General features: G+C 40.4%; 6 protein-coding genes across 9 annotated transcripts in view; 3 read left to right on the top strand and 3 right to left on the bottom strand.

The window, feature by feature from the left end:
* Positions 1-2,814, bottom strand: part of GABA-B-R3 (gamma-aminobutyric acid type B receptor subunit 3) — a 204,965-nt gene extending 202,151 nt beyond the window's left edge. For all 3 annotated transcript variants that reach the window (XM_070219452.1, XM_070219451.1, XM_070219455.1), the window contains exon 1: positions 2,493-2,814. The gene's annotated coding sequence lies outside the window, so the exon portion shown is untranslated. The remainder of the gene's footprint in view (positions 1-2,492) is intronic.
* Positions 672-12,045, top strand: Gsc (goosecoid homeobox). Its single transcript, XM_017155954.3, has 3 exons — positions 672-1,314; positions 2,606-2,973; positions 11,597-12,045. Exons 1-3 carry the CDS (start codon positions 675-677, stop codon positions 11,888-11,890), a joined length of 1,302 nt encoding a protein of 433 aa, XP_017011443.2. The 5' UTR covers positions 672-674; the 3' UTR covers positions 11,891-12,045.
* A 6,541-nt stretch (positions 12,046-18,586) lies between these two features.
* On the bottom strand, positions 18,587-21,007 carry Pph13 (PvuII-PstI homology 13). Its single transcript, XM_017156052.3, has 3 exons — positions 20,431-21,007; positions 19,376-19,641; positions 18,587-19,319 (listed from the first exon to the last, which is right to left on the bottom strand). The coding sequence occupies exons 1-3, from the start codon at positions 20,469-20,471 to the stop codon at positions 18,607-18,609; spliced, it is 1,020 nt and encodes a 339-aa protein (XP_017011541.2). The 5' UTR covers positions 20,472-21,007; the 3' UTR covers positions 18,587-18,606.
* Positions 21,008-21,976: 969 nt separating this feature from the next.
* Positions 21,977-23,223, top strand: Ptth (Prothoracicotropic hormone). 2 transcript variants are annotated; one of them, XM_017156053.3, is made up of 3 exons: positions 21,977-22,252; positions 22,533-22,865; positions 22,926-23,223. In XM_017156053.3, exons 1-3 carry the CDS (start codon positions 22,166-22,168, stop codon positions 23,175-23,177), a joined length of 672 nt encoding a protein of 223 aa, XP_017011542.2. In that variant the 5' UTR covers positions 21,977-22,165; the 3' UTR covers positions 23,178-23,223. The 2 variants fall into 2 exon arrangements, with proteins under 2 accessions (XP_017011542.2, XP_070067606.1); XM_070211505.1 differs by lacking the exon at positions 21,977-22,252 and having other exon boundaries at positions 22,378-22,859.
* cold (coiled) lies at positions 23,197-24,473 on the bottom strand. Its single transcript, XM_017156056.3, has 3 exons — positions 24,282-24,473; positions 23,886-24,196; positions 23,197-23,831 (listed from the first exon to the last, which is right to left on the bottom strand). Exons 1-3 carry the CDS (start codon positions 24,337-24,339, stop codon positions 23,739-23,741), a joined length of 462 nt encoding a protein of 153 aa, XP_017011545.2. The 5' UTR covers positions 24,340-24,473; the 3' UTR covers positions 23,197-23,738.
* Positions 24,474-25,026: 553 nt separating this feature from the next.
* On the top strand, positions 25,027-26,271 carry Ipk2 (Inositol phosphate kinase 2). The gene has a single exon (XM_017155950.3). It carries the CDS (start codon positions 25,162-25,164, stop codon positions 26,086-26,088), a length of 927 nt encoding a protein of 308 aa, XP_017011439.2. The 5' UTR covers positions 25,027-25,161; the 3' UTR covers positions 26,089-26,271.
* Positions 26,272-27,122: the final 851 nt, after the last annotated feature.

Here is a 27,122-nt window from a genome sequence, read left to right as displayed (position 1 = left end):
AGAAAGAAAGGGAGGGAGGTTTATAGAGAGAGAGGTCCAAAGAGAGAGCATTACCAAACAATATGGTAGCAGTTGAGGGCGTGGCTTCACCCCGATTTCATTGGCTGAAATGCAAAAATGTCCGCTTGAAGAGAGAGTATGTCCGTATGGCGTCCGTTGACTGAGAGTCTGTATCTATATCTGTAGAACTCGCTTGACGACTACTCAATCAACAACTTGTCGGGCGGCATTGCTCTCACAACAGTTTCGCAGCTCGAGCGGACAAGAAGGGTTTCCCGGTGGCTGAAAAACCTGTGAAAATTATCACAAAAATAACGACGCGATTTTAGTGCGTGTTTCAAGTGCGGCCTAAGTGGATTTTAATCGAATATTGTGCACCAAAGTGACAAATCTAAATCTTTGTGGATTTTCTTCTAATAACAATAAGTTTTTAAACGTTTTGTGCGAAGCAACCCTAAATAAAAACCATTTTCCACCTCAAAAGCTCCAGAGACACCTTCAAAATTCTCTCCTCACTTTGGACAGGAGGAGGCGGTGGAGGAGCCACCACCACCAGCACTCCCAGCACCACGCCCACCGCCGACATTCCGCCCTCGTCGAAGGCCAAGTTCAAGATCACCGTTGTGAGCACGCCCAGTCCCTCCCCGCCGCCCACACCACCGCCCCCCGGTTCGATGCTCGCCCAGATGGTCGAGACCAATTCCCCGCCGGCGGGCTATACGCTCAAAAGATCGCCCAGCGATCTTGGCGAGCAGCAGCAGCAGCCGCCCAGGCAGATCTCCCGATCGCCGGGCAACACGGCCGCCTATCACCTGACCACCGCCATGCTCCTGAACTCCCAGCAATGCGGCTACCTGGGCCAGCGATTGCAATCGGTGCTCCAGCAGCAGCATGCCCAACACGCCCAGTCGCAGAGCCAGACGCCCTCCTCCGACGACGGCAGCCAGTCGGGAGTGACCATACTGGAGGAGGACAGGCGAGGAGGAGCTGCAGCCGCCTCCCTGTTTACTATCGATAGCATCCTCGGCTCGAGACAACAAGGAGGAGGAGCTGGATCAGCTGGCAGCCAGGGCAACCACATCAGCAGCAATGGCCAACAGAATGGACTGACTGCAAATGGCATCAGTTTGGGCCTCAAGAGGAGCGGCGCCGAGTCACCCGCCTCGCCCAACTCAAACTCCAGCTCCAGCGCAGCCGCCAGTCCCATCCGACCGCAGAGGGTTCCTGCCATGCTGCAGCATCCCGGCCTGCATCTCGGTCACCTGGCGGCCGCGGCGGCGACTGGCTTCGCAGCTTCCCCATCGGATTTTCTAGGTGAGAAATACAAAATGATTAGTATCCATCGTTCATTAGGATTTTTGGGAAAACATTTGATACAGCAAATTAAACAGTTAACATTATTTGTTCATATCTTCTTAAGAACTTCGTCAATCATCAGAATTTTTAGGATACAAATTCCGAAGTTATAGGCTTATATAACATAACCATGTTTTATGGGATAAGTGATTTCACTGCTATTATACAATCAATTCAATTAAGGTCATAATGTCAGTCGCGATTCAATATTAAAGTTAAAATTTAAAAACTCCTTTAAACTGACTGACAATCCACCATTATTTTTGAGTTTCTTGCTTCCTCCGACCACTTAGCATGTTGCAAAATACTTTTATGAGGCTTCCCGTCGAACTTTAAGTCTGAAAACACCTTGAGGGAATCCACTCATGCAGTCAGCAATCATCCATTCACCCACTCTCAACCTGACATCCTCATCCCCACCCACTGAACCGAATCACTCCCCCTTCCAAGCGAATCCTGAATGGCATTATTCATAATTAGGCAATGATCCGTGAAAGATGATTCCGCATTTCCCTTACATTTGCCTTCGATTTTGCGGTGAGAGGATTTGCATTGGGCTCTAAGTCTGAGATTCCGGCTGGAAAACCCGGAAAAACCTGCGTCTGGGGGTGGCTTTAAGATGGGCTCGTGACTTGTGTTGATTCGAGCGTGGATCTCCGTCGGAGATTTATGCAGAATCCCGCTTAAATTCATTCAAAGGCTCCCCCGCAGGACATGAATATTAAAAACCCGGGCGCAGCTTTTTTCCCCCTCAGCTTGCTGCAACCGGAAACGGAAATGGAAGCCTCACATACGCTTACAGCTGGGGTAAAAAGAATAGATTCAGTTTTGGGATATCATATGCCAAATTTAAGTATTTTAAAAACAGCTATTTAAAGTTATAATAAACAAGAATGAAATTATTAGGGCTTTAAAATAATTATAAAGGTGTCAAAAAGTATGCAACAATATATTGTATTCAAGTACAATGGATTTCTTCAGAAAGCCGCCGTTCTTTTAGGCACTTTTTTAAGTGATATTAAAACCTTAACTGCTATATTTTTGGCCTTAACTGTAAAGCCAACATGGCGGCCGTTTTATTTTCCGCGCTTCGTTATGCGCATTTTTAAGGATTTACACAGGAATATTCCACTTACCTCCATGCCCTCCATTCCTCTTCCGGGGCGCTTATATGATGATGATATGACTGTTATTACAGCCAGGGAATAATGAATTTTCCTCTTGTTTTCCCTTGTTTTTCCCGGCACAGTGGCGTACCCCAACTTTTATCCAAACTACATGCACGCGGCTGCAGTGGCGCATGTGGCTGCCGCTCAGATGCAGGCGCATGTGAGTGGAGCAGCCGCCGGATTGGCGGGTCACGGCCACCACCCGCACCACCCACACGGACATCCGCACCACCCACATCTGGGCGCCCACCATCATGGCCACGGGCAGCACCACTTGGGCCATCTCGGCCACGGACCTCCGCCGAAGAGGAAGCGTCGCCATCGCACCATCTTCACGGAGGAGCAGCTGGAGCAACTGGAGGCCACCTTCGACAAGACCCACTATCCGGATGTGGTGCTCAGGGAGCAGCTGGCCCTTAAGGTGGATCTGAAGGAGGAAAGAGTTGAGGTTAGTTGATCTTGAATATATATTTTTAGGGAGTTTTTAAATTTGTATACTGTGTGAGTGTCGGCAGGGTGCGGGAAGAGGAAGTATTTATCCCACACAGAAAAAACATTCCATATGAAATAAGATCATTTCTACCTTATTTCATATCAATATCATGATTATTGTCAAATTTATGATTCAAACATATCAATTTGACATTTTAGCATTTCATAAGAGCTATAAAAATACTGTTTTAAAATACCAAATTTAGTATATTTTGAAGAAATATTGTTAAATAAGATAAACATCATATTTATTCATATCAAAATGATATGCATTTCAATCTGATCTTTTGTGATGGTGACTTCTGTGGAACATTTAGTTAATATTTCTTATTCTTAATACAAAATAACCTCCCTTACTCTCTGAACAACAACCTTTTCTTCTATTTGGCTGTAATTTCACGCTCATTTTAATTCCCCGCGTGAAACCAATTGAGTGCCACACCCCCGTCCTTCTCCACTTAACCAATATGAATCAGAATCTGAATCTGAATCTCTGGCATCTGCATCGCAATCTCCCCCATGAGAAATTCTCCTTGTTTATTTAGTTGTCAGCGGCGGCGTACATTTTGCGGGGCTTCTTCGTTCTTCGTTCGCCGGCGAAAGCAAAACAATGCCAATCCCAATGATTCACTTAATTTGGGTAATGGGACTTGGGATACAACCGCATGTTTAAACGGATGGTGATGGTTATTTGCTCGGTGGTTGTCCCTGAATCGTATCATTGGGAATGTAAATAAGCAGGGATGCCCTTGTAAATCCCACCCCGGGCGACCAGAGGGATAAACCAACCCCCACATCGGCAATTGTGATTCAAAGTCCATTAGTGTCGAGGAAACCCGACAACAAACAAACAAATTGAGAGGTCACCAAGGAAGAAAGTGACGACAAAAGTTGACAATTTAATTTGTTCACGATTTCTGATATTTCGCGTCTTTGATAGGGATTAGCATCCCCTTAGTTTTGGTTTCCCCGGCAATATTTGTGTGTTTGTCAACCGGTCGAATGTTTAATCTAACCCATCTGTAACCCGTCCACAACCCCAATTCGCCTTCACCTTTTGCAGAAACGCAGGAAGGCGGACAAGTGCGACATTTGTTGACACTCGCAGGGGTGTGGGCTTATGTTTGGCCTTCAGCTTAAGACAACTTACACATTAACATTACTAACCATTTAGGATAATGAGAGGCCTGGCGTTACTTAACCCGCAGGCGAATTGACGCCCGCCTTTTGATTAGGTGACACATTTAACCCGCGGCCCTTGCATTCGAATCCTAAGCGGATTATAGAGCAGGTTTGTGAGATCTACATGGAAAATTGAGAGAAGAAGAAATGATTTCCCAACTTTTCAACTAATTGGAAGTCGGGGGATTCAAATCTGCTGGCTCATGGGGGCGACTAATTAACATACAACACACAAAGAGAGACTTCAAACTTGTCTCTGACAAGCAAAGTGGATGAAGAAAGAGACAGAGGCAGTCCAATCGGCAATCCCCAAACCCCCCAGTAAATCTTGTGCTCAGTCATCGCTCGTCATTGACTTAAGCAGCATAATCAACTTCAGGCTTCCAACTTGGAGCCTCAGCTTTTGTGACTGCTACTGTTTAGCATATTTGCATGCCAAGAGTTGCCACTCGAGACCCCCCGAATGCCCCGCGATTCCGGGACAGGGGCTCTAAGACCCCAGCAGTCCGGACCATAAGTGGCAATAATTATTGAAAATCTTGCCTAAGACAAACAGCAGCAATAACAAAAGAGAAAACAGAAGGGAAAAAAATGAACAAATTCGAAGCCTACACAAAGGTTGCTCTAAAAAAGGGGTCTATTGAATCGGTGATCCATTAGGTAACACCTTTCATTAGTAATCTTTTAGTTTGGTAACCTCTAATACGAAAAATGGTGGAGGTATCTCTAAAGAAAGCCAAGTTACTAAAGAACATTCAGCAGCATTTTATATATCTTATTTAATGGTATAGGTATTAGTACACATTTTGACTATATTATAGTTAAGATCTCCCCATACCAAAAATCCCAGCTATATCTCTACAAAAAGCTCGGTTCTCATAGACTTCCTACAAACCCATCGTAATTATTCAGTTCCCAGCCAAACCTCGTTGGGCATTTAAATGATCTGCTTATTTTGACTTCATCATTTACAATTATTATTTTTATTTAGACACTCGAGGGTCGGGTGGTTTCGGATCGGATTGGTTTGTATGGGATGGTATGGGCTTGGATCGTAAAACAGTAGCTCTACCTGTAGAGCAAACAAACTCGTTCTCTTTGTCCGTCGACTGCCTCTCATTTTTCGCCTTGCCTTCTTTGGTGCGTGCAAGTCAAATACGCCTAATCCCGCAGCTCAAGTGATCGAGGTGATTTGGTTCTCCGATCTGCCAGATAGAGAGGGATATATATAGATATAGGAGGAATGCCTGGAGGGCATTTCAAATATTTGTCTTCGGTCGTCGCCAAGAAATTAGTAATCATCAGCTTGGCATAATTTGTGCTCCTCTCTCTCTCCGCCGTTCGATCGCTCAACTCTACAAATATTGATGTTACCCCTTCTTATAGGGAGAGAGTGAAGAATGGAGAAGAATGTGCCCACTCATCATCATCGTCACTCCTCAACTGACTGTGATCTCTGTTTTCTCCTACTTTGTCGTTTTGTTTTGGCCAGGACTTGAAAAGGGCTCGTCACCCTACTGATATAGTATACTATAGGATTCAGCCTTTCTTCCAAGGATCATCTCATAGAACTCAAGCGTTGCCGCTTTGAAGTTGCACAATTGAGAGGTCTCGACTTGAAAAGGGGTTTTCGGGGCCCACCTGCGTTGGCAATTAACCAAAATACTGTATTATTATTATTGTTGTCTCTCCTTAGACACAATAAACACATATATGCCTCCTTCCCCGTATTTGTTTAGCCTCGAAATTGAATTAAAAACGGCAATGAGCTGGAATCAGCAGATTTCCGTTAATTTTACCCGAGGTCATGAACCACCAACCACCCACTGAACAACCCACAAATCTCGCACCCCCTTATTTTCTCGGTAAATGCTGTTGTTATAATTTTTCATAATTTTCCATTATTCAAACACTTGAGTTCCGGAGGATGCGAATTTCTCGAGTTATCCCCCGGGATTTTTCGGGCAGCAAAGTGCGTTTATAACCTCGAGCAAGTGGTAAAATGGAAGGAGCGAAAAGGAAAAGGACTTTTCACAGACGCTTTTCCCCATGTTTGCTTTACAGTTTTGGCTGTCGAAGCGTGTAACCGTAGACAAATATTATCGCTGGGGGAGAAAATTGCCCTCGAAGCTGCATAAATTTACACAAAAAACGCAGTGGGTGGTGGTGGGTGAGGGGTGTTTAGAGTGTGGAGTACAGGTGCACTCCACACTAAGCCCTTAAAAGGTCGTCCGTGTCGGCGATTAGCCTGAAAATAAAATTTATAAAAAGATAACATTTAAATGGGCTTTTTTAAGGGTAAAAATTCATTAATTTTGATGGGTTTCCATGAGGCGAAAGATGACAGATGAAATATGAACATCGCTTTTGGATTTTTTTTAAGGAATTTAAAGAAATGTTCCCTTTTTTTAATCCGCATTATTAATCAAGATTCATAAAATAAGTTTACTCACCGTCTTTTTTTACACTTTCTATATCATTTTATACAAACAAAACAACTTTGGTATCACTTTAAAAAAAAAACAAAAAACTTAGGAATCACTTTAAAAAAGCAAAAATAACTGTGGTATCACTTAAAAAAAAAACCAAAAAAATTTGGTATCACTTTAAAAACAAAACAAAAATGTTGGGTATCACTTGAAAAAAAAACTTTGGGTATCACTTAAAAATAACACTTTATTTGACATTTGCAATAAGAAACTGTACTAAAACGGTTGACCATTTATATGTACATATGTATGTAAGTATAAATGTAAATGCAAAGTGGCAGCGCCCACATACAAAAGTACATACGAATTTCTTTCTTTCTAATAAAAAAGCATTTTACTGAAGTTTAAGGGCTTTTAGCTATCTAATTATTTGACTAAGACTTTAATAAACACTTAATCACACAATTTAATTATAGTTTTTGGTTTCTTATTAAACAAAATCATGATTTTCTCGGCTTAATTTGCGCATCCACTTTTTTCTGATTGACAAGCGGTGAAAGTCTTTGATTTAGTGCACTGTTGATCTCTATTTTATTAGCACGCGATTGCCCAACCTAAAGAACCTTTTCGTTAATGGATTAAATACACTCTTAACTATTTATTGCACTTATTAAACACCAAAAGTCACTTTTTTATGCAACAATTTTAACTTTTCGCCCGATTTGTTCTGCTTCTTCTTCTTATTTGACAGACGCCATCCTTGTGTATTTTATGCGTATTTTCCAACACTGTGTTCTAACTTAAATACGTTACGTTAATACGTTATTTAGGGTTACCAACAAAAATAAAAAAGTAATGTATTGAAAAATGAATGAACAAAATATTTATTCTACAAAATTTGATAGCCAAGTTTGATTATTAAAAAATATAACTAGTTAATTAAGGCTTTTACTTTGAATGGCCTATTGGCATATTTGTAGGCAAAAGGAAATAAATAACAATAAAAATAAGCCACAATACCAATTTTCAACTGAAAGTCTCAAGTTACTATAATTTACGGTTTCTATTTTAAAGATCAGATTTTATAAAGAAATCTACTTTTAAAAGTGACAGTAAAACCTTTTCCATTTTGGCTCTTTAATTAGTGCACTTGCTTAACCCCCCAATACACTCGAAAAAAAAATGGAATGGGAATGTGCGTAACGAGCAATTTTCATGGGTGCGCGATTTTAATCCAACAACACGACGGAAACAGCGTCAACAATTTGGCAAAAAAACTTTGAATGGAAATTGCGAAAATGAGCAGGAGGAGGAGGGGGAGGTGGAGCACCACCCACTTTGGTGACGAAGTTTCCGACCGACTTGTGTTGCCAATTTTCACTAATTAGAGCGACTGGCGAAAAGGCAGCCGCCATTTTGTGTTTTCCACCGTTTCTCAACCATTTTCCACCCATTTCCGCCCCCCAGTTTTCCCCCTCATCTTAACCCCATGCTCCGAATTTTTATTAAACCTCTCCTAGAGCCAGGCAAAAATGTGATTTCTCTCTTTTGTTTTTTGGTCGTCTCCCTGGCGTTTTCCATGTTTTTTGGCTTTTGGCGGGTGGACAAAATTTTCCGGTCCTGGAAAAACACGGAAAAATTAGAAGGGAAAAATCGAAAGAGCAGGTGCAGCGATTATCGAAGCGCAAAGTTATCATAGCATTGCAACTATGTGCTGCATTTTCGGAAATATTTCATGGTAATCCAGCCACGCAGTCAGCAGACTGGTCAAAAAACCCAAAAATAACACGCACACATCATGATGGTCAGTCTGCCGAAAAGGCCACGCCCCCCGAGCCCCAACCCCCTGAATTTCCCATTCGCAATTTCCCAAAGGGGGGCGTAAAGCGCTTTTGTAGTTAATTAAAAATCAACTGCCGTGGGTATGTTTGTTCAATGGATTTCATGCACGTTTTCGAATGTGTGCCGCTCCTCGGCCTTTTCGACCCCCGGGACTTTAACCCCTTTTTGCCCCCCTTTTCCCGATTTTCCTGCGGTATCAGCGATTTATGCGCTTTTGGATGAAAAATCTGTGGCAATATTTGCAGTGGCCAGTGGTTCCGTTCCGTTCCGCAGATCTCTCGACTCCAAGGCGCGAGCCAATGCATGTCAAGTTCGGAGCTTCCTGGCACGAAAAAATGCATCAGGCTTTCATTCTACACTGAAAACGGAAGGGGGAAAGATTGAGGAATTTTAAGAAAAAATATTTGAGATAAAACAAAAAATATATTTGAGATATTACAGATTAAAGTCATATTTTAGATCTTAATGTTCCAACAATTCAAAATCTCCAACGAGGACTAACAAATATTAGGAATACGATATTCATATATTAATTCTAAACGTTTTTTTCCTAAATGGCTAGTTAATTCTTTGATATTTGAGTCTTAGAGATTTCTAAACATTAAAAAGGATGTCTAAAAGTATGCAACGAAAAGAAATATGTTAAAAAATATCGAAATATCATAGTTTTAATTTTTAATCTTACTTTTATAAGAAGTTTTTTATCTCAGTGGGCAACTGCACTTTCGCCATTTTGTTGGCGTGTTGTTGAAGCCATCAATCAACATGGGAAATCGCCCACCACACACAGATCCCCTGGAAAACCCCTCCGAAAACGCCACTTTTTGCGCCTTTGTTTATTTAATTTCTCCAAATTTTCACTGCGATTTTTGCGAGCGTGCCAGCCAGCGAAAATCGGCAAAAAACGCGCCCGCGGTTATGGCCAAATTGTTGTGCGTTAGTCAGATTTTAAACGCGTGGCGGATGGAGGGAGGTTTGGATGGTTGGATTTACCCAAAACGGAACTCTGTTGGCCGTAAAAATTACGGGATTAGCAGAGCGAGTGCGTTTTTTCCACCGCACACACACGTTTCCCAAACTCCAGACTTTGTAGTTCCGCCGGATTAGGGTTCAATATGCTTTCGGTTCGCTGGCTAACATTTAATTAAAATATGAAACTTTAATAATGCGCCGTGAAAATGGCGAAAAAACCCAATCAGGCGGTAAAAACCGCTAGCAGCAAAGTTCGTGATTTTTTTTTCGTCTCGTTTTAGAATTTATGGATTAAAGCTGTTGCATAGGTAATTATCGTGTTAGTTTCGTGTGTTGACACAATTAAGCTGAGTAATTCACATATATTCATGGCTGCGAATTTTGAAAAACGCGACGCGTTTGTTGTTTTAATAACTTAAGCTCATAAAATTATGAAAATTATGAAAATAAATATGCAAAATGTATGGGAAAAGCGAAAAGAGAGAGTTGTCAAAAATCTAATTAGGCCCAGTAAATGGAAAATTCAACTGACATTTGGCGAGGACATCAAAAGCGTTGCTGAATGCCAAAAGTTCAAAGGTTACCAAGGTGAATATCATAATTTAAATCCTAAGCAAATAAGTCGAGGAAAGCAGCTGCAAAATTCCACACAAATTTAATGCAAACTTAAATGAGCTCGAATATGAATTTCCGAGCTGCAAATATCCTTTTGCTTATAAGTTTATCGCATTTCCCTCTGTCATTTCCCACTGCCACTTCCGTTTCCGCTTCCTCTTCTTCAGTTATTTCAACAAATTCAGTCGATTTGCTGCATAAACATTTCCCGAAACTCCCCCCACCGAGAGAAAACTCAACTTTTTCCTCAAATGATAACATTGTGGAAAATCAACTTTTCCACCGCTGCCTAATTGTTCTAATTAAACTTTTTCCTGGCGAATTTTCCCCTAGTATTTATTCAGCAAATAATCAACAAACAGACGGACAAATAAACATATAGGGGTTGCAAATTCACCATTGCACTCGGATTGGATTGGGCAAATAGAGCACATCGCAGGGAGAATTCTCGCCGGGAGAACTGGGAGAACTCACGGGGAAAGAGAGAAATGACTCCGCCCTCCGAGAGGAGAATGGGTTTTTGGGGGTAGCTTTGGGGGCTAATGACAAGACAGGATGGGTTCACTGCCCACAAGGGTGATTACATAAGGGATTCATCATGATGATAACTTCCCTGTTGCCTGCTGATGATGTTTAACCCCTAAGTCACTTCACAGCCGCCTTTTGTTTTAATTAACTAAGTAGCAGAGGGTGGAGAAAACAGATGACAAAGGGTTAAAGGTGGGGTGTAAAAGACAGAAGCAAAGGCGTGGCCCAAGCCTAATTAAAAAGATAAAAATAAGAGTAAATCCAGCACTTCCTTTTTTTACCTGCCTAATTAAAAAGGAATTTTAATTTTTTTATTTACCAAATATAAATATTTTGGGATATATATTTACAATTTTAAATATTTTTTTCATTTCATTTCAAGACCGAAATAATATTTCCCTTTACCAATCATAGAAAAGTTTTTTTCCCCGCCTTTTCTCTTTCCTTTTTTAACCCACCCTCTTCTGAATTCTCAATTAATTACAATTACAATAAGTCATCTCATTAAACCCAGAAAAAGGAGAAAAGTGGGTGTGAGGATTGCTGTCTCCCTGGCAACCGGCCAAAAAGATAACCGCCAAGATTGAGAAATAGAAGCCTTGGAAGGGCAAAAAAAGCGGAGAGAGAGGGGTCGAAAAAATTACTTAAAATATTTATGAGCAGAAATCCCAAGCAGAAGAGCGAATTTCCGAGCAAAACGGATGAAAGTGTTTTTGAAGCCCCACGCTCAAAAGTAACCTAGGTAGCCACCCCAGCCACCTACCCACTGAATTATTATCCCTAATGGAGCAATACAGTATAGATTTCTTACGAAAATCTAGCAAGGGAAACTTAAAAAGTTTGGCTTAAAATCTCTGATGCGGGTTTGAAAATATTTTATTGCAAACTTTTGGACACCTTTAAAAATCTAAATTAAAAAACCGAAATTCGAAAACAATTCTGAAATTATTTATAATATAAAATTTAAAATTTTCCTTTACTAAAAAATCGTTTTTCCTTTTATTTTTCCAGGTGTGGTTCAAAAACCGTCGGGCCAAGTGGCGCAAGCAAAAACGCGAGGAGCAGGAGCGACTGCGGAAATTGCAGGAGGAGCAATGCGGCAGCACCACCAACGGCACCACCCTGAACAACAACAACAACAATAACGGCGGAAGCGGAAACGGTACCACCAGCTCGACCGGAAATGGTTCCGTATCCGTCAAATGCCCCGGATCCGATCACTATTCCGCGCAACTAGTGCACATCAAGAGCGATCCGAATGGGTATAGCGATGCGGACGAATCCTCCGATCTCGAGGTGGCCTAAAAAGGGGCGTGGCTCTGGGTGTATATATGAAAAGATAGTCATAAGTTTTAGGATCATTCTAAGGGCCTGTTTAAGTCATTTAAAATACAAAATACATCACTATTTTCTATTATTTAAATGGTATACTTAAAAGCATATTTTATTTATTTATCTTCATTGTTTTAACGACTGAGTACTTAAAATTAAATAGTTCAAAGATCAGATTGCAGTGGCCCTTAGCTCTTAAGTTTTGTTTTGTAAATAGACATGACACATTTTTGAACTTTTTTTGTTACTAAGTTATAAGTTGAAAAGTAACTAGTAAAGTATCTTAATTATATTTAGTAAAATCTGTACAGTCACCTTATTGTAATGTAAATGTATCGTATGTGCGCGAATGTATTGTATCAAAACCATGTGTGAATGCATTTTGTGGTAATTGTTTCGTGTCCTGTGTCCAAGTCCAAAGTTTATTGCATCTAACAAACCAATCTCCATAATGAAGTATTGATAATTAAGACAAACACACATACCATACTAGACGAAAGTTAAGTGTCATTCCTCCAACGATTAATTCTAATGTTAAACTAACTTATTGAAAACCGAAAATAAAACGAAAACTCGCCAAAAGTCAAAAACACACAAAAATGCCAAGAAAAGTTGTTTCAACTGTGGGATGAATGGATGGTTGGTTGGGAAACTTTCGATGATAAGTGGGAAGACCCGGCGAGAAGCTTTCACACCTGCCACTCCGGGTAATAGGAGATGGAGATCCAAGGATAACTGGAAAAATGGGGGGAAAACTAGGCGGAAAATTGGGCGGGCGGCAGCGGTCAGCCTGTTAGCAGCTTCGATGGACACTTTGATGGCTTCGCCTCCAATCAATTTTCCACACAGACACACGGACCACCACACAAAGGATCTCTGAAATGGAAATAGAGGATGGGGCGGGAAAATCTATACGCATCTGCATCTTCTACGCTCTGCGGCAGATGTATCTGCATGTCCTCTGCCGGCATTTGTTGGCCATTTTCATTCTTGCATTGCGAATCGGGGGCCGTGCCAAAACAAGATGGCAAAGTCACTCAAATCATCCCCTGCACAGAGAGAATATGGTGTACCTATTATGTTAAATATCATATCAAAGAATAAGGTACAAATATTATACTTTTAAATTTAAACTGTGGTACCAGTTCTGGTAAGAAAAATATTTGAAATTATAAAAAGAATTAGTACTATTTTGAATTTTAGCAATGCTTACACACAAAAAAATTCACCGCGATCAAATCGATATGCGCACGGTAAATTTCTATTTATACGCATATCGTTTTTACCATGCAATACTCGTAAAATTGATATTAATTAATATCATTTGGCCAAATTCTCTTTCTCGGAGATTCTCTGACTTTACAATAGAGAGTAAAAAGCAAAATGACGACTCTATCATTCAAAATAGAGCCAGATAGATAAAAAAAAGTATTAGAAAGTTCGGTCTTATAAATAATATTTACAATACTTGCTATAAAATGTTGGTATTTAATAAAGAAATATAGAAAACGCCAACTAAATATAAGAGGAAGGAAATTTTAGGAATCCAAAAGAGCAAAATGAATATTTATATCATTATTCAAATATCCTAAAAGTTACATTTTTTCCCCCACTTTCTGCTCACCTCCATCCTGTCAGCCGAAAGTAGACTGACAAATTGTCTCGTTTGGTCTGTGTTGTGTCCTTTTCAGCTTGTTTTTCTCCCCCATTTTTTTGTGTTTTTCTCTTTGGCAAAGTTTCCATCTTGTTATTTTCCTTTGGCAGAGCCGGAGCAGCAAGTTCAGGTCCAGTCAGGTGAGAGACTCTGATTCTGACGACTCGAATCGATGGCCAAAATTCAAATTCAAATTTATTCTATCTTGACCTGACTTGGCTCGTTCGTTGTCTTGTATTTGGTCCTCTGTTCCTGAGTCGCCATTTTGTGCCCAGTCATTCCAATCCCCTGACTTTTATTTGCATAGGCCTATGCATATACCATATATGATACGATCTCGAGTTACCCGCTATCTCCAATCCCGAACTCGAATGCGGGATCCTGGCTTCTGGTTTTTGCGTCGGGTTTTGTTTGCTGCCCGTTAATAGTTCGTGTAAAAATCTACAAATATTTGCACTCTATTAATTTTTCTGATTTCTTTTTTCCACTCCCCCGTCCCGAACCGTTCTCGTGTTTCTTTTGTTTTTCTAGTGCACGCTTCGCATAATTTTTTCCGTTCCTGTTCTGTATCAACACGAAATTTAATATACACCCAGGCCCAAATTTCCCCCACTGCTCTCGAATTCGCTGCTATTTACTCGCATACAGACCAAAACGATTGCTTTTTTTTACGTATTTTAAAATAAAATGTGTACTTTTTAAGCTTTAGGTAAAGAACGTTTCAGAAATATATGGTCTTAAAAATCGACTTATTTCTTGTTTTGGATAAAAATAATTCTACCTAATATTATTTAGTTTTAATTACTATTTGCATTTAGTTTTGATTCAAATCATTTTTAAAATATCATTTTGATATGAATAAAGATTATGTTTATCTTATTTACATTATTTAAAAAAAAATTTTTTTTTATATGATATGATAAAATATCATTTTGATATGTTTGATTCATAAATTTGAAATAAATCATATCCGCTTTTTATTGATATGAAATAGGGTCGAATTGACCCTATTTCATATCGAATTTTTTTTGTAATCTAATTGAAGAACACAACAGAGCAGAAACTATTTTTCTGAGGTGCACTGTAGAGGATAAAATTAAAATATGTACAAATACACATTTTTTATGAAATCTTTTTTTCAACAGTTTTTCTGACCCTCGCTTTGTGTATATGTATATGCAGCATATGAAATATTTACCCATTAAATTTGCCTTTAATTAAATGGGTTCGCCCTCCTGTTTCGTTTTTTTCTTATTTATAGGAGCCAAAGGAGGAGGTCGACATTTCGTTTGTTGAAATAAAAATATTGTTAATTGCAATTTATTCACATGAACACCTCTCTGCGATCCAAATGGAAGGGGTGGCAAAAGTCATTTCGGTCGCATTCGATTTTAATATTTCATTATTTAATATGGCCCTGTTAGTTGGATGGGGGGTAAGGGGGGACTCTGGAAATCGAATGGATAGGCATAATGAATAACTCATTTGCCGACTGGGAGATTCAGGATTCATGAGTGGCGGGGTACCAATTCCTATAGCTAATTGGGAACGGATTGGGCTGGTCGAGGAATTATCATGAAATATTGGAGCACAGCTTCGGGGAAGGATTAAAGCCGATTGCATCCACCTTCCTGTCATGATGCTGGGATAGTAATATTCTTTTAAGATATTTGCATCAGAAAAAGTAGACATTTTTAATCCACTCGACGGTTTTGTAATCAATTTATATTACTTATATTACTGTAATTTATATTATTTATATTAATCATTTAAAATACAAAGGGTATTGGAAATAAACATTCAATACTTTCCAACAAACCATTCATAAATCTTTATAACTTAAAATTAAATAAATTTTCTGTTTAAAGATTATAAGTCTAAGCTAATTGTCAAAAACCCGTTTTAGAATTTTATCTATGATGAAACCAAATTAATATTTAAAAAAATTAATCATCATAGTTTATAAATTAAATATTTTATTGAAGGCATTTTAAAGTACGCATTCTTGTAAAGTTCTTATAAATGTTTGTTTAAAGGTTTAACAAATTTAGTTTCATCTCATCTCGAGATGATTTTTCCAACCTTCAATCAGACAGTTCCCATTTCCAGTGGTTGACCCATGTCATCGCTCCTGGCAAGAATCCTGCCGTAGATTAGCAGGCGAAGCAGGTGAGTTTAATCCATAAAATGTGCGATTATTGCGTTTATGCGGCCCGGGGCGCATTCGATATAAAATATAAACAAACGTTAGAGAAATTACAGCACAAAAGCCGAGCAAGGAGCAGCTCTCAGCTCAGTTCTCTCTCGCCGGATGTCCTTATATGTACGTACTGCGTATGTATATACAACACACATGGCTTGTATCCTTCGCATCCCCTCCTTTTGCTCCTCAAAGGACCGACGCTTATTTGACTATCGATTAAAGTTTGTGGTCCTTGTGCACACAGCCCCGAGTTGCGAGTGCTCGAAATAATACCGAAGAAAAGATTTTCGATTAATTTTAAATGTGCCAGTACAAGCAAAAAGATGGCAGAAGAAGGATACAGTTTGAAAAGCTAGACAGAAAAAAGAAAACTCGAAAGGGTTGGGAAAATATTAAGCATCATTTTAAACCTAAAACGGTAGTTTTCTAAATTTTAATTAAAATTATTTGTATGACTTAAAAGCAATTGAAAATCATCATGATATTTTAGAATATTATAAACCTACATAGAATCAAAAATCAACTCAGGGGAAAAATCTAAAACATGCATATTATTAAAAATGAAAGAGAAAATATACTTATATTTAAGGAAATTTTCAACAGTTTTTATTTTTTTATTTATTTATTTTATTTTTATTTTTATTTAAACCTACATAGAATCAAAAATCAACTCAGGGGAAAAATCTAAAACATGTATATTATTAAAAATGAAAGAGAAAATATACTTATATTTAAGGAAATTTTCAACAGTTTTTATTTTGGTTTTTTTTTAATTTAAAAAAAATCTATAATTCTTCAGTCAGTAATTCCCCCACTTCTTCAATCACTTTCTGAAAAAAAGCAAACCAAATTTCGCAGCGCATCGTTGCGCGGCCTCATAACAGAAGATTATCCAATGGCAACCGGTCGCATCCTCATCCTCATCCACGTCGTCATCCTCATCCTCGTGGGCATCCTCATCCTCATCCAAGGGCCATCCGCCATGCCAACCCTCGACCGGGGATAATGAACTTTTTTGGCCAGCCGAGCGTGTGCCGTTGGGTTTTTCAGTTTTCGAGTTTTTCGAGTCTGTGGCCTGTCCGCCCGCTGCGACATCCACCTCAGCCTCAATTAGCTTATTGTCCCCGTCATTGTCAGCTGCAAAATGGCACCCGAAAGGGGGTGGCCCTTGGCCTCGCAAAATCCACAAGGAGCTTGCCAAGGTGTTAAGCCAGCTGAGCCGGGTGCCCCCAGCATCGAATCTTTGCCTCTGACGGGCCTTTTGCCGCTCCATTCCCGTCCGTTCCCTTGAAAGCTTTGTCTTAAGTCCAGCCAGCTTTTCTGGCCCAACCGGAAGAGTCTTAATCAAGCCAGGCACCCTCGCGTGATCACTTCCACTCATTATTAATTAAATCGCATATTAATTAGGGCATAATACTGAGGAATATTTGAGCAACTTTTTGTTTAAGCCATATAGAAAAGTTTCCAAAAATTAAATGGTATAGAAAATATTTTAAAAGAATACAAAATATAATGTAAAAATTTTCTGAAAATTAAATAGTAAATAGAAGTATCAAAACAATATAGAGATCTTCATAAAATAATTTAAATGAAATATAATGTAAATTGAGTTCGCAAGAATACTCACATTAAATAGTAAAGAAAATATTTGAAAAATTCACAGAGCACTTAAAAAAAATAAATTAGTTATTATTAATTATTAGTTATTAGTTATTATTACTAGCAGTATAAGCACATAATTTATACTATTTTAAAGATTTTACATTTTTTATTTTTTTTAATTGTTTTTTAAAAAATGATTTACAAAATTTCTAAATTGGTTAACAATAAGATATCTTTATCTTTGAAAAACGTACTTCCACTGAAAGCACTTTCATTACCATTCCAAAAATTAAAACTTATACTTGACAGCTCTTAATTTAAATCCAACTCTGTCATCTCCTCTCTGATGTCCACCCTCATTAAGCCCTCATCTGCTGTGAGCTTTTCCTTAAGCCGAGGCGGCTTTTAAATGGAGTGTAGGAGTCCTTCGTTAAGACAGCTTAGGATCAGGACTCCTGCGGGAGTCCACGTTAATAACAGTAAATGGAAATTACAGCCAGGATGGTCAGAGTTTAGTAAGTGTGGGTGGAGCATTGAAGGGCTCTCCCAGCAATTGTTAAAAAGCAAAAGCAAATGTTATTGCCGAACAAACAGAACCGAAAACCCGAAATCCATTCAAATCGCACAATTAGTTTGCCTCTAATCCGAGCCACAAATAAGGCGTTAGCCGAGGGTAGGGGCGTGGCAGGGTATTCCATTGTTAGCAGCACACACATGCGGAATCCATAGAAGCTAAAACAGAACCTGGCCAGAAAAGGTGGCCATACTCGTAGTTAAGGACTTTCTATCGAATTTTACACTGCCCTAAATATTCTTATTTAATACTTATATTATTCTATTTAATCAAAAAATATTTGTTTTCAAATATTATAAATCTTTAATCTTTAATTTAAAATCTTTAATCTTTAACTTTAAAGGCTGAATTTTTATAAATTACATTAATCTAGAACAATTTATAGAACTTAAGTAGTCAGTGAAGAAATAATTGTTTTATATTAACATTTTGTTTTTTACAATTTCAATTCAAAACATTTGTTGTCTAGTGTGACGACCTTGTTTGGTCTTGAACTCAGGCATTAACATTGACTAGAAAACAAGAATAGAACTAGAAACGGGCTTCACACACTCCATTTTCCCCTCTATCCACCAACTTTCCCATTTAAATTAAAGCTACGATTGGATTAACTTTAGTTTACTTTTAACTATGCAAAGAATTCGCCTAAGTTGGATTCACAATACACCGCCCACCGACCCATTCTCCTGTTGGTGCTGATGCAGTTGCTCCACCAGATCGGCGATTCCCTCGACTCCGATGCTCAGCGAGGGCAGCGTCTTGTCGAGCACCAGAAGTGAGGGCGGCGTCTTGGGCTCGCCCTCTTCCAGGCCAAAGGAGGACATGCCGATCCCCTCGAGACACAGTTCGTTAGACGAGTGACCCACGTAGGGCTGCAGCTGCGACTGCTCCATGCTGAGGATGCAGTCCGCCTTGAAGCTGTCGATCGTGAACTGGTCCACGTCCACGCTGAGGAACTTCATCTCATCGTAGGCGGAGGAGCCATCGTTCATGTCCAAGTTCAAGGCGGTGGCGAACTCCAGATGCTGGCCATTCTGCTGATGCTGCTGCTGATGCTGGTGAGGATTAGAATTCGAATGGACTTCAAGCTGTTGTGGCGGGTGCTGCTGCTGCTGGTGGAGATGCGATTCCGGGTCCATCAGCGGTTGTGTCTGCGCTTGCGTTTGAGGTGGCGGATAGGTGGACCACTCCATGGAGAGACCACTGCCACCTCGCTCCAGACCCAGGTGGTCAATGTTGAGGTTGAGGAAGATATTCGGTGAGAGTCTGGAGGGCGACATGGCCCCTGTGCCGTAGGAAGCCTTGAGTTCGTTGTCCAGCGAGTTCGAGGATTGCGGTGGAGTATCCGGCAAGAGAGTTCCACCACCACCTGAAATAAATTTTAAAATATATTCTAGTTTTTCAAGTACAATTTAAATTCACTACCCAATGCACTATCCAGTTGGCCCAGCACAGCACTGTCGTCGTAGGCCACATCCAGATCCAGCGCTCCCTCCTTGTACTCCCCGCCCAGGCCGCCGATCTTCTCCTGCTTGCGCCACTTGGCCCGCCGGTTCTGGAACCACACCTGCACCCGCGCCTCCGTCAAGTCGATCCGCACGGCCAGCTCCTCCCGGAAGAACACGTCCGGGTAGTGGGTTCGCTGGAAGGCCCGCTCCAGCTCCTGCAGCTGCAGGGTGTTGAATGTGGTTCTGCGATAAATAAGTATATGGATATTTTTATAATATATCTTTGAATAATCAATATTTACATATTTTAATAGGTTAAATAAAAAATTCTAATTAATTTTGTCATAAATATAAAAACAATCATACATCTTTATGATCTTTGTTATTATATTATTCAATATATCTTTGAATAATTAATATTTACTTATTTTAATATGGTGTAATCAAAAATTCTAAATAATTGTGTCATAAATATACAAATATTCATAGATCTTGAAAAAATATTATTGATATTATTATTTATTATTATTATTATTAGTATATTATTCAATATATCTTTTAGTATTAATATTTACTAATTTTTAATATGGTTTCATGAAAAATTCGAAATAATTGTGTCATAAATATAAAAATACTTATAGATCTTTAAAAAATGTTATTGATATAAACACAACCGTATAAGATCGAGGTTAGTGCTGTATGTGATAGATATATTCTAACTAAGAAATGGTGTTACAGAAGATATCTACAAATGTCTTGACTGTTTCAATCAAGAATCAATTTCCATAAAAACTTTAGAAATGGTAGAAATATTAACATTTTTAGATAGGATAAATAAGGTATGCTTAATCTTCTAATAACAATACATATTATTAAAATCATTTTATGGAAATTTGTAATAAATAATATTATTAGAATGAAATATTTGTGAAACTAATGTAATATTTAAGATATTTACATTAATGTACGATATATCATATTATTTTTGTATGCTACTATCATATTTTCTTATATGTAACTGTCGATCCCTACCTGTATCTCCTCTGCTTGCGCTTCATTGTGCCTTTGTCCATGCGAATCCTGAGTTTTGAGTGGATGGGAGTGGGAATTTATAGACGGAGTGGGTGGCGAAGTAGGGCTTGGATCTCGCTCAATCTCAATATCTCCCTCGATGCGGATGGGGGTCTTCAAGCGCGTCGTGACATAGTCGCCGAGTGTTTTTCGTTTTTCTATTTTTTAACGATTTTCGTCGACACTTCGAGGGCTTCGCGGTGCTGCTTCTTTTCGCTTTTCCGCTTCGACAAATTCCACGGCGGAAAAACTGTACAGCAACAACAACGGCGACAAAGACGGATAAAGTCTCTCCGGGAAGACAGCTGCAGAGCTCAGCACAAATCCGCCACCAGAGGAAGCTGCATCTCCTGCTGATTTCCTATATCTCCAACTCGGTTTTAGCTGCAATGCGATGTCAAATTGTCCGGCTGTGCATGTCAAACTGTGTGGCACGGCAATGTTCTTGCCTCGACGACGCGAATTCGACTGAGGAGGATTTGGATTTCCACAGCGGACAGTGACAGTGCGTGCAGCCCGTCGAAACGGAAGCCGTAGAAGTCGCCCAGAGTCCACTGTACCCGTAGGTTCCCTACTATATCTATATATCTATGGTGTGCATAAAGGTCTGACCCGGTCTAGCCTCTTCTGCAGTCGTTCTAGCCGGACTTCTTATGCCAGAGGCGCTGCACCTGACCCAAGCTGGCCAAAATGGGAGACACAGTGAGCTCATAGTTTATGGTGACAGGATATAGTTTAAGTATTTAGGCTAGAGTGCTAGCTATAGTTTTTTCCCTTATATTTGGAGCTTAGATTTTCATTACCAACTATTGTAATAAGAGAAATTGTTTTTAAATAATGAATTATATCATTTAGATGTAGTTCAAATAAGTAAGATTAGTTATAAAAAAAGAGTTTATATTATAAACTAGCATAAATAATTTAGAAAATAATCTTAAAAAATCCACTCGCATATTTTGGGATTTATTTTATCATCTTTAAATTATTTCCCGATTTTGTTTTAGTTTTTAGATTTCAATTGCTATTTTTAGGTGGTCTATTTTATTAGTATTTTTAATAATTATTGGTACCCAACTGATATATATTTAAAATGAAATATTTAAGCCCCATCAGATTTATTAAAATAAAATTAACTAACAATTGATATAAAGCCGAAGCGAAAATATTCAAATGAAGTGACTTCCTCTACAGAAAGAAATTCCGGAAAATAAAATCCAATCGGAAATCCATTCTCTCACTACAGCAAAAGTTTTCGGAGCTGTTTCGGAACCCAAAAATACAGAAATCCAGAAACCCACCCTGGTCAACGTCATCATCGATGGGGGGAGGGGGTGGGGAAAAGGGGATCAGATTGCCCTTTGCCTTTGCCTGTGTACAGTGTACACATGTCTGGGTCAGTGGGCTTCCTTTGGCCACTCCCACGCCTCCCCGAAAAGTTCCACCTCCACTTTTGCCGGCACTTGAGGCCTTAAAGCCATTTCCCCATTGAAAGCGGCAAAAAACGTATAAATAGCCAAGGGACTCAACCCCATCAGCCAGGCCACTTGAGCTCCGCATGATTTGCCATTGTTGCGGTGTCAAACAGAGTCCATTGAGTCCATTGTTGTGCCATCCTGTCCAGGTGACGAACCGTAATGGATGCTGTTGCTCTCATCTCTGTCACAAAAGGTAATCCGAGAGGCGGCCTTTGTCCTGGATGGGTATAAAAACGGGAGGACTCCTTTTCCAGAGCCGCACAAGGAGTTCAGCGCTGGACAGGCACAGATCGAGCAAGATGCCGTGGGTAAGTTACAGCTAGGAGGGATGGAAAGCATACAAAATCTATATTTAGATCAGTATAACTTGTGTTATTAACATGTTAAATGTCAAAGTGTTAAGTTCAAAAAAAGTTATTGACATGTGTGTTAAAAATTGTAGCCTACATATATTATTTACACGACGTGTTTTTTACACAGCGTGTTTCTAACACAATGAGTTTTTGACATTTAAGTGACAGCTCACAAATTCCGAACCCTGACTTAGATAGTTATTCCAAGGATAAGTAACCTTATTTCCCTTTCAAGTTGCCCATTTCCATAACGGCGCTGGCGATGATGCTGCTTAGCCTGACGACTGGAGGAGATGCCAGTCTGTACTCCAGCGATGGAGGCTTCGACGAGTTGCTGGGTATGAGGAGCTGCGAACCACAGTGTCAGGAGGAGCAGCAATCCGATCGCAGCACTTCCAAGATGCTGAGTGCTCTCTTCGGCTTCGTTCCCAGTACTCCACATCCCACGGAGATTGCGATGGCCATGCCCCACCAATTGCCGCCCATGTATTACAACGATTTCTACGAGGATCTGCTGACCACCAAACGCAACGATGTCCACTCCGCTGGCTGCGATTGCAAAGTTACGGTTTGTTGGGGTTGCTGACGTAGCAATGGATGTTTACAGCTTTTAATTTCAATCCTGTAGAACGAACTGGTGGACCTGGGCAGCCTGCACTTTCCCCGCTACCTGATGAATGCCGTTTGCGAGTCGGGCTCTGGTCGGGATATGGCCAAGTGCTCCCACGGATCCAACTGCCGGCCACTGGAGTACAAGGTGAAGGTTCTCACGCAAGCAGGTGCCCAGTCGACAGACCATAGCTACTCCTGGATGAACAAGGACCAACCGTGGCAGTTCAAAACCGTCACCGTGACCGCCGGCTGCTTCTGCGCCAAGTGATTTCATAAGATGTGTGGAATATTTGTATATTAAAGCGCCAAAAAGACGTCAAAGTTGCTTTATTGCAGGGGGAGATTCAATTTGGAACAGATTAAAACTTGTATAAGGCATCTTTTCGGTTCTTAAAGTAGAAATTGAGCTGTCTCGTTGGTAACTTATATTCGAAAAGGTAAAAGATATGTCTCAAAAAAATGAGATACGTACAGAATGGGAATATAGTTAAAAGATAATTTCTAAAAGGTGTAAAATAATCGAAAAAGAAATGGATTTTGTAAATATTCGTTAGGGAAGTCAACCTATAAAACGGAAATATATAGTTAAAAGATAATTTCTATAAAGTGTAAAATATTCGAAAGGAATTTGTAAAATATTCGATAGGGAAGTCAACTTCCCAAGGCTTCAGGTTACAAATTGGAATAGTTTTCCAACTCTCTGCGTTGAGTCAAGGCACTTGGACGAACTACTTAATAAATGGACGGTGTAATCTACTTAGCTTATGGACGGTTCGTTTGAATTAATACAAAAATCGGAATGTGCGTGCAATGGCATTACTTTGCGAGGCTAAGAGCGTGAAATGAGCCAGGATCCCAGGCCTAAAAGGGTGATGAACAGGGTCAGACCAACTCCTAAACCCTGCCTCGAAGGAGCACCACTCTATAAAGAGATATGATTAGTTAAAGAACCCCATGATATATCACTTCTACCCACAATCACAAAGTAGTTGCACCTGTCGCCCTGGCAGCACTCGTTGCAGGCCCAATCCTCGTACCAGATGTGGGTGCAGTACAGCTGCATGTAGCGCTTCCTCTTCGACTGGCACTGCTCCTTGGTCATGCAGCGCTTGGACACGTAGTACTGTTTCAAGGCTCCCTCGGAGAAGTACGGCTGGGAGCCCCAGCGGATCTCCGTGCCGCAGACGTTCTCGAAGGGCTCGCAGGTCTTGATCGTGTTCAGGCACTTTTCCGTGTTGCCCGTCTGGTTGGAGCACACATAGCACTCCAGACCGGCCACGAAGTTAACTGGAATTTATTAATTTATAGATTTATTAATATTCTAAATAATATTTATAGGTGTGGCCCAAAAGTCGGGCTCCAAATAATCCACCTTGCGAACACAAGTAAACGGCCGCCAGTGCCACCACAGCTATCTCCCAGGATTTCATCTTGTTGCTTCTGTAATCTCGATGGGCAAATACCAGATAAGCTCGAGGTAAATAAACGCTTTAAATTAACAAACAAAACCACTCCCAAAAAAACATTAGCAACAAATTAGAAGAGTGAGGGAGGTATGCAACACTGGCTGGAAAACACTTTGCAACACTAGACTAGAGCTGACACCTGTGGCGCTTAGTATCCTTTAGCTAGAAAAAGGCTAATTATTTGGAGGGGAAATTTTTATAAAGTAGCTATTTTAAAATATATATAAATTCAACTTTTGGAAACATCAAAGAAATTTGTTTAAAAAAAAATGCAGCTAAAATTTAAGACAATGCAATGGCCAGAAAATTTAGTACTCGAACAAGTAGTATCCTTTGGCTAGAAAACGGCTAGATAATGAAAGGGGAAATTTTTAGAAAGTAGCTATTTTAAAATATCTATAAATTCGAATTTTATGAAACATCAAAGGAATTTGTAAAAAAAAATCTTGAAAAAACTGCAATTAAAAATTATGGCCTCTTGAAATAACCAGAAAATGTAGTACCCGAACAAGTGGCATCGCTATAATTTAATCCCTCAGGTTATAAAATAAGAGGGAAATTTTAAAGCGACAGCTACAAAAAGCCATAAATCCAAATTGAGTTTCCCAGCCAATGGGAAAAAGGCTAAATCCAGCGGGTAGCGAGCCGGCCGGCCATCACTGATTCAGCGCCAAGTGCGCGCAACATTTTCTGCGCGAGATTTGCGTTCTGCATTCTGCTGGCCGCCTCCAGAGGAGCTGCCTCCTGGACGAGACAACTGCTGGACACCGATCACCCCCCGCCACCATGGCCCAGAGCGAGCAGGAGCTGCCCGAGGGCTTCCGGCAGCTGAAGACGCAGGTGGCGGGCCACACATTCGAGGAGAGCAACGCGGAGGCAGTGGGTCTCCTGCAGGATTCCAGGGCGGGATGCGTGCTGAAGCCGCTGGGGAAGCCAGAGTGCGGCGAACGGGAGCTGCGCTTCTATGAGTCACTGGCCTCGGGTGACAATGACCTTGCCCTGCTCCGCGGTCACGTCCCCCGGTTTTACGGCCCCCTCAAACTGGTTGTGAATCGGCGCGAGCGCACGTTCCTCCGCCTGGAAGATCTCACGCGTGGGATGCGCCAGCCGTGCGTCATGGACGTCAAGATGGGTAAACGAACCTGGGACCCGGCAGCGTCGCTCAACAAGCGGAAGCTGGAGGAGGCCAAGTATGTGAAGTGCAAACAGGAGCTGGGTCTTTGTTTACCCGGTTTCCAGGTGTACAGGCCAAGCAGATCGGATGAGGAGCATCCCAAGGAAGCGACAATCCTGCGCCACGGCAAGGACTATGGGAAAAGCTTAAGCGTAGAGGGATTCAAGCAGACGATGGCCTTGTTCTTCAACATCTCCAGGGATTCCAGGAACAGGAGAGCGGGCACCGAGCTGCTGCTCAACGAGGTGCTCCGCCAGCTGCAGGAGATCCTCGCGTGGTTCCAGCGGCAGCGCCAATTGCATTTCTACGCCAGCTCCCTGCTCATCTGCTACGATTACGCGCGACTGGGGAATCCGCCGATGAGCCAGTCGCTGCTCAATGGCCACCGCAGCAAGGAGGACGATCCCGCCAGCTGGGTGCAGGTCCGGATGATTGACTTTGCCCACGTCTATCCGGCGGAGCAGGGTCAGCCGGATGAGAACTACATGTTCGGCCTGCGCAGCCTGATCCAAGTTGTCCAGTCAATACTCCACCGATGATCAATACTCGCCAACGGGGACCAAGAAGTAGACGGAGAGAAGATGATGTTCCAATCTCAACGCAATGAGATACTTTTGTATTATCGCCTAAGCCAAAAGATTAGTCCACAGTAGACGTGCCCACCTGTTGAGGGTTTGGGGAGCTACTCTAAAACGTAGAATAAAACCCGGTTTTTTTACAAATTGTTTGTATATGTATCTGGAAATCGAGCGTATGAATGGGAGTTACGCAATTACGCAACATGACAATGGATGGTGACCATTACTCATTCCAATGAAATGACTAAATCCCCAGATGGTTACACCATAGATATGAAGAATAGTTGCATGGATGATTCGACTTTGCTTTATCATCGGTGCGAAGTAAATATTAACAATAAATAAACATCTATCTAATCTCTTTAGAGATAATAGATCGCTTGCGATTATGGAACGAGCAAGAAATATCTCTTGTAAAATCTTATTATTTGCAAGGGGTATTATGATTTCAGTCAGAAATTGGCAACGCAGTGAAGGAGACGTTTTCGACCCCATAAAGTATATATATTCTTGATCAGCATCACTAGACGAGCCATAGGAATATTCAGAAAAGAAATGGAACACGAATTCTAACTTCGGTGTTTTTTAAATATTACCTTCTATTTTGGGGAATAATATTTTTTATACATCTCTGAATTTTGGATTAAATTAAAAAAAATCGGACGACTATATCATATAGCTGCCAAAGGAACGATCGGAAAATTAACGGGAAAATAATATGAAATATTTCCAGATTTCGAATTAAATTAAACAAAAATCGGACGACTATATTATATAGTTTTCATTGGAAGGACAGAAAAAATAATGTCAAATTAATACGAAATTTAATGGCGAAATCGCCATTAATTTAAGAAAAAAGAGCCAACTAGGAAAAACACCATTGATTTAAGAAAAAAATCATTTTTCTAAATTTAAAACAATTTATAAAATTCAGAAAATTTTCTAAAATTAAGAAAAAAGTAAATTTTATGCGATTTTGAAAAATTTGTTTTGAG

Source organism: Drosophila takahashii, chromosome 2L (assembly GCF_030179915.1).
Source record: "Drosophila takahashii strain IR98-3 E-12201 chromosome 2L, DtakHiC1v2, whole genome shotgun sequence".
In the NCBI taxonomy this organism is placed as follows: Eukaryota; Metazoa; Arthropoda; class Insecta; order Diptera; family Drosophilidae; genus Drosophila; species Drosophila takahashii.
Note: the sequence above shows the minus strand (reverse complement) of the source record. Positions and strands in the feature narration are given on the sequence as shown.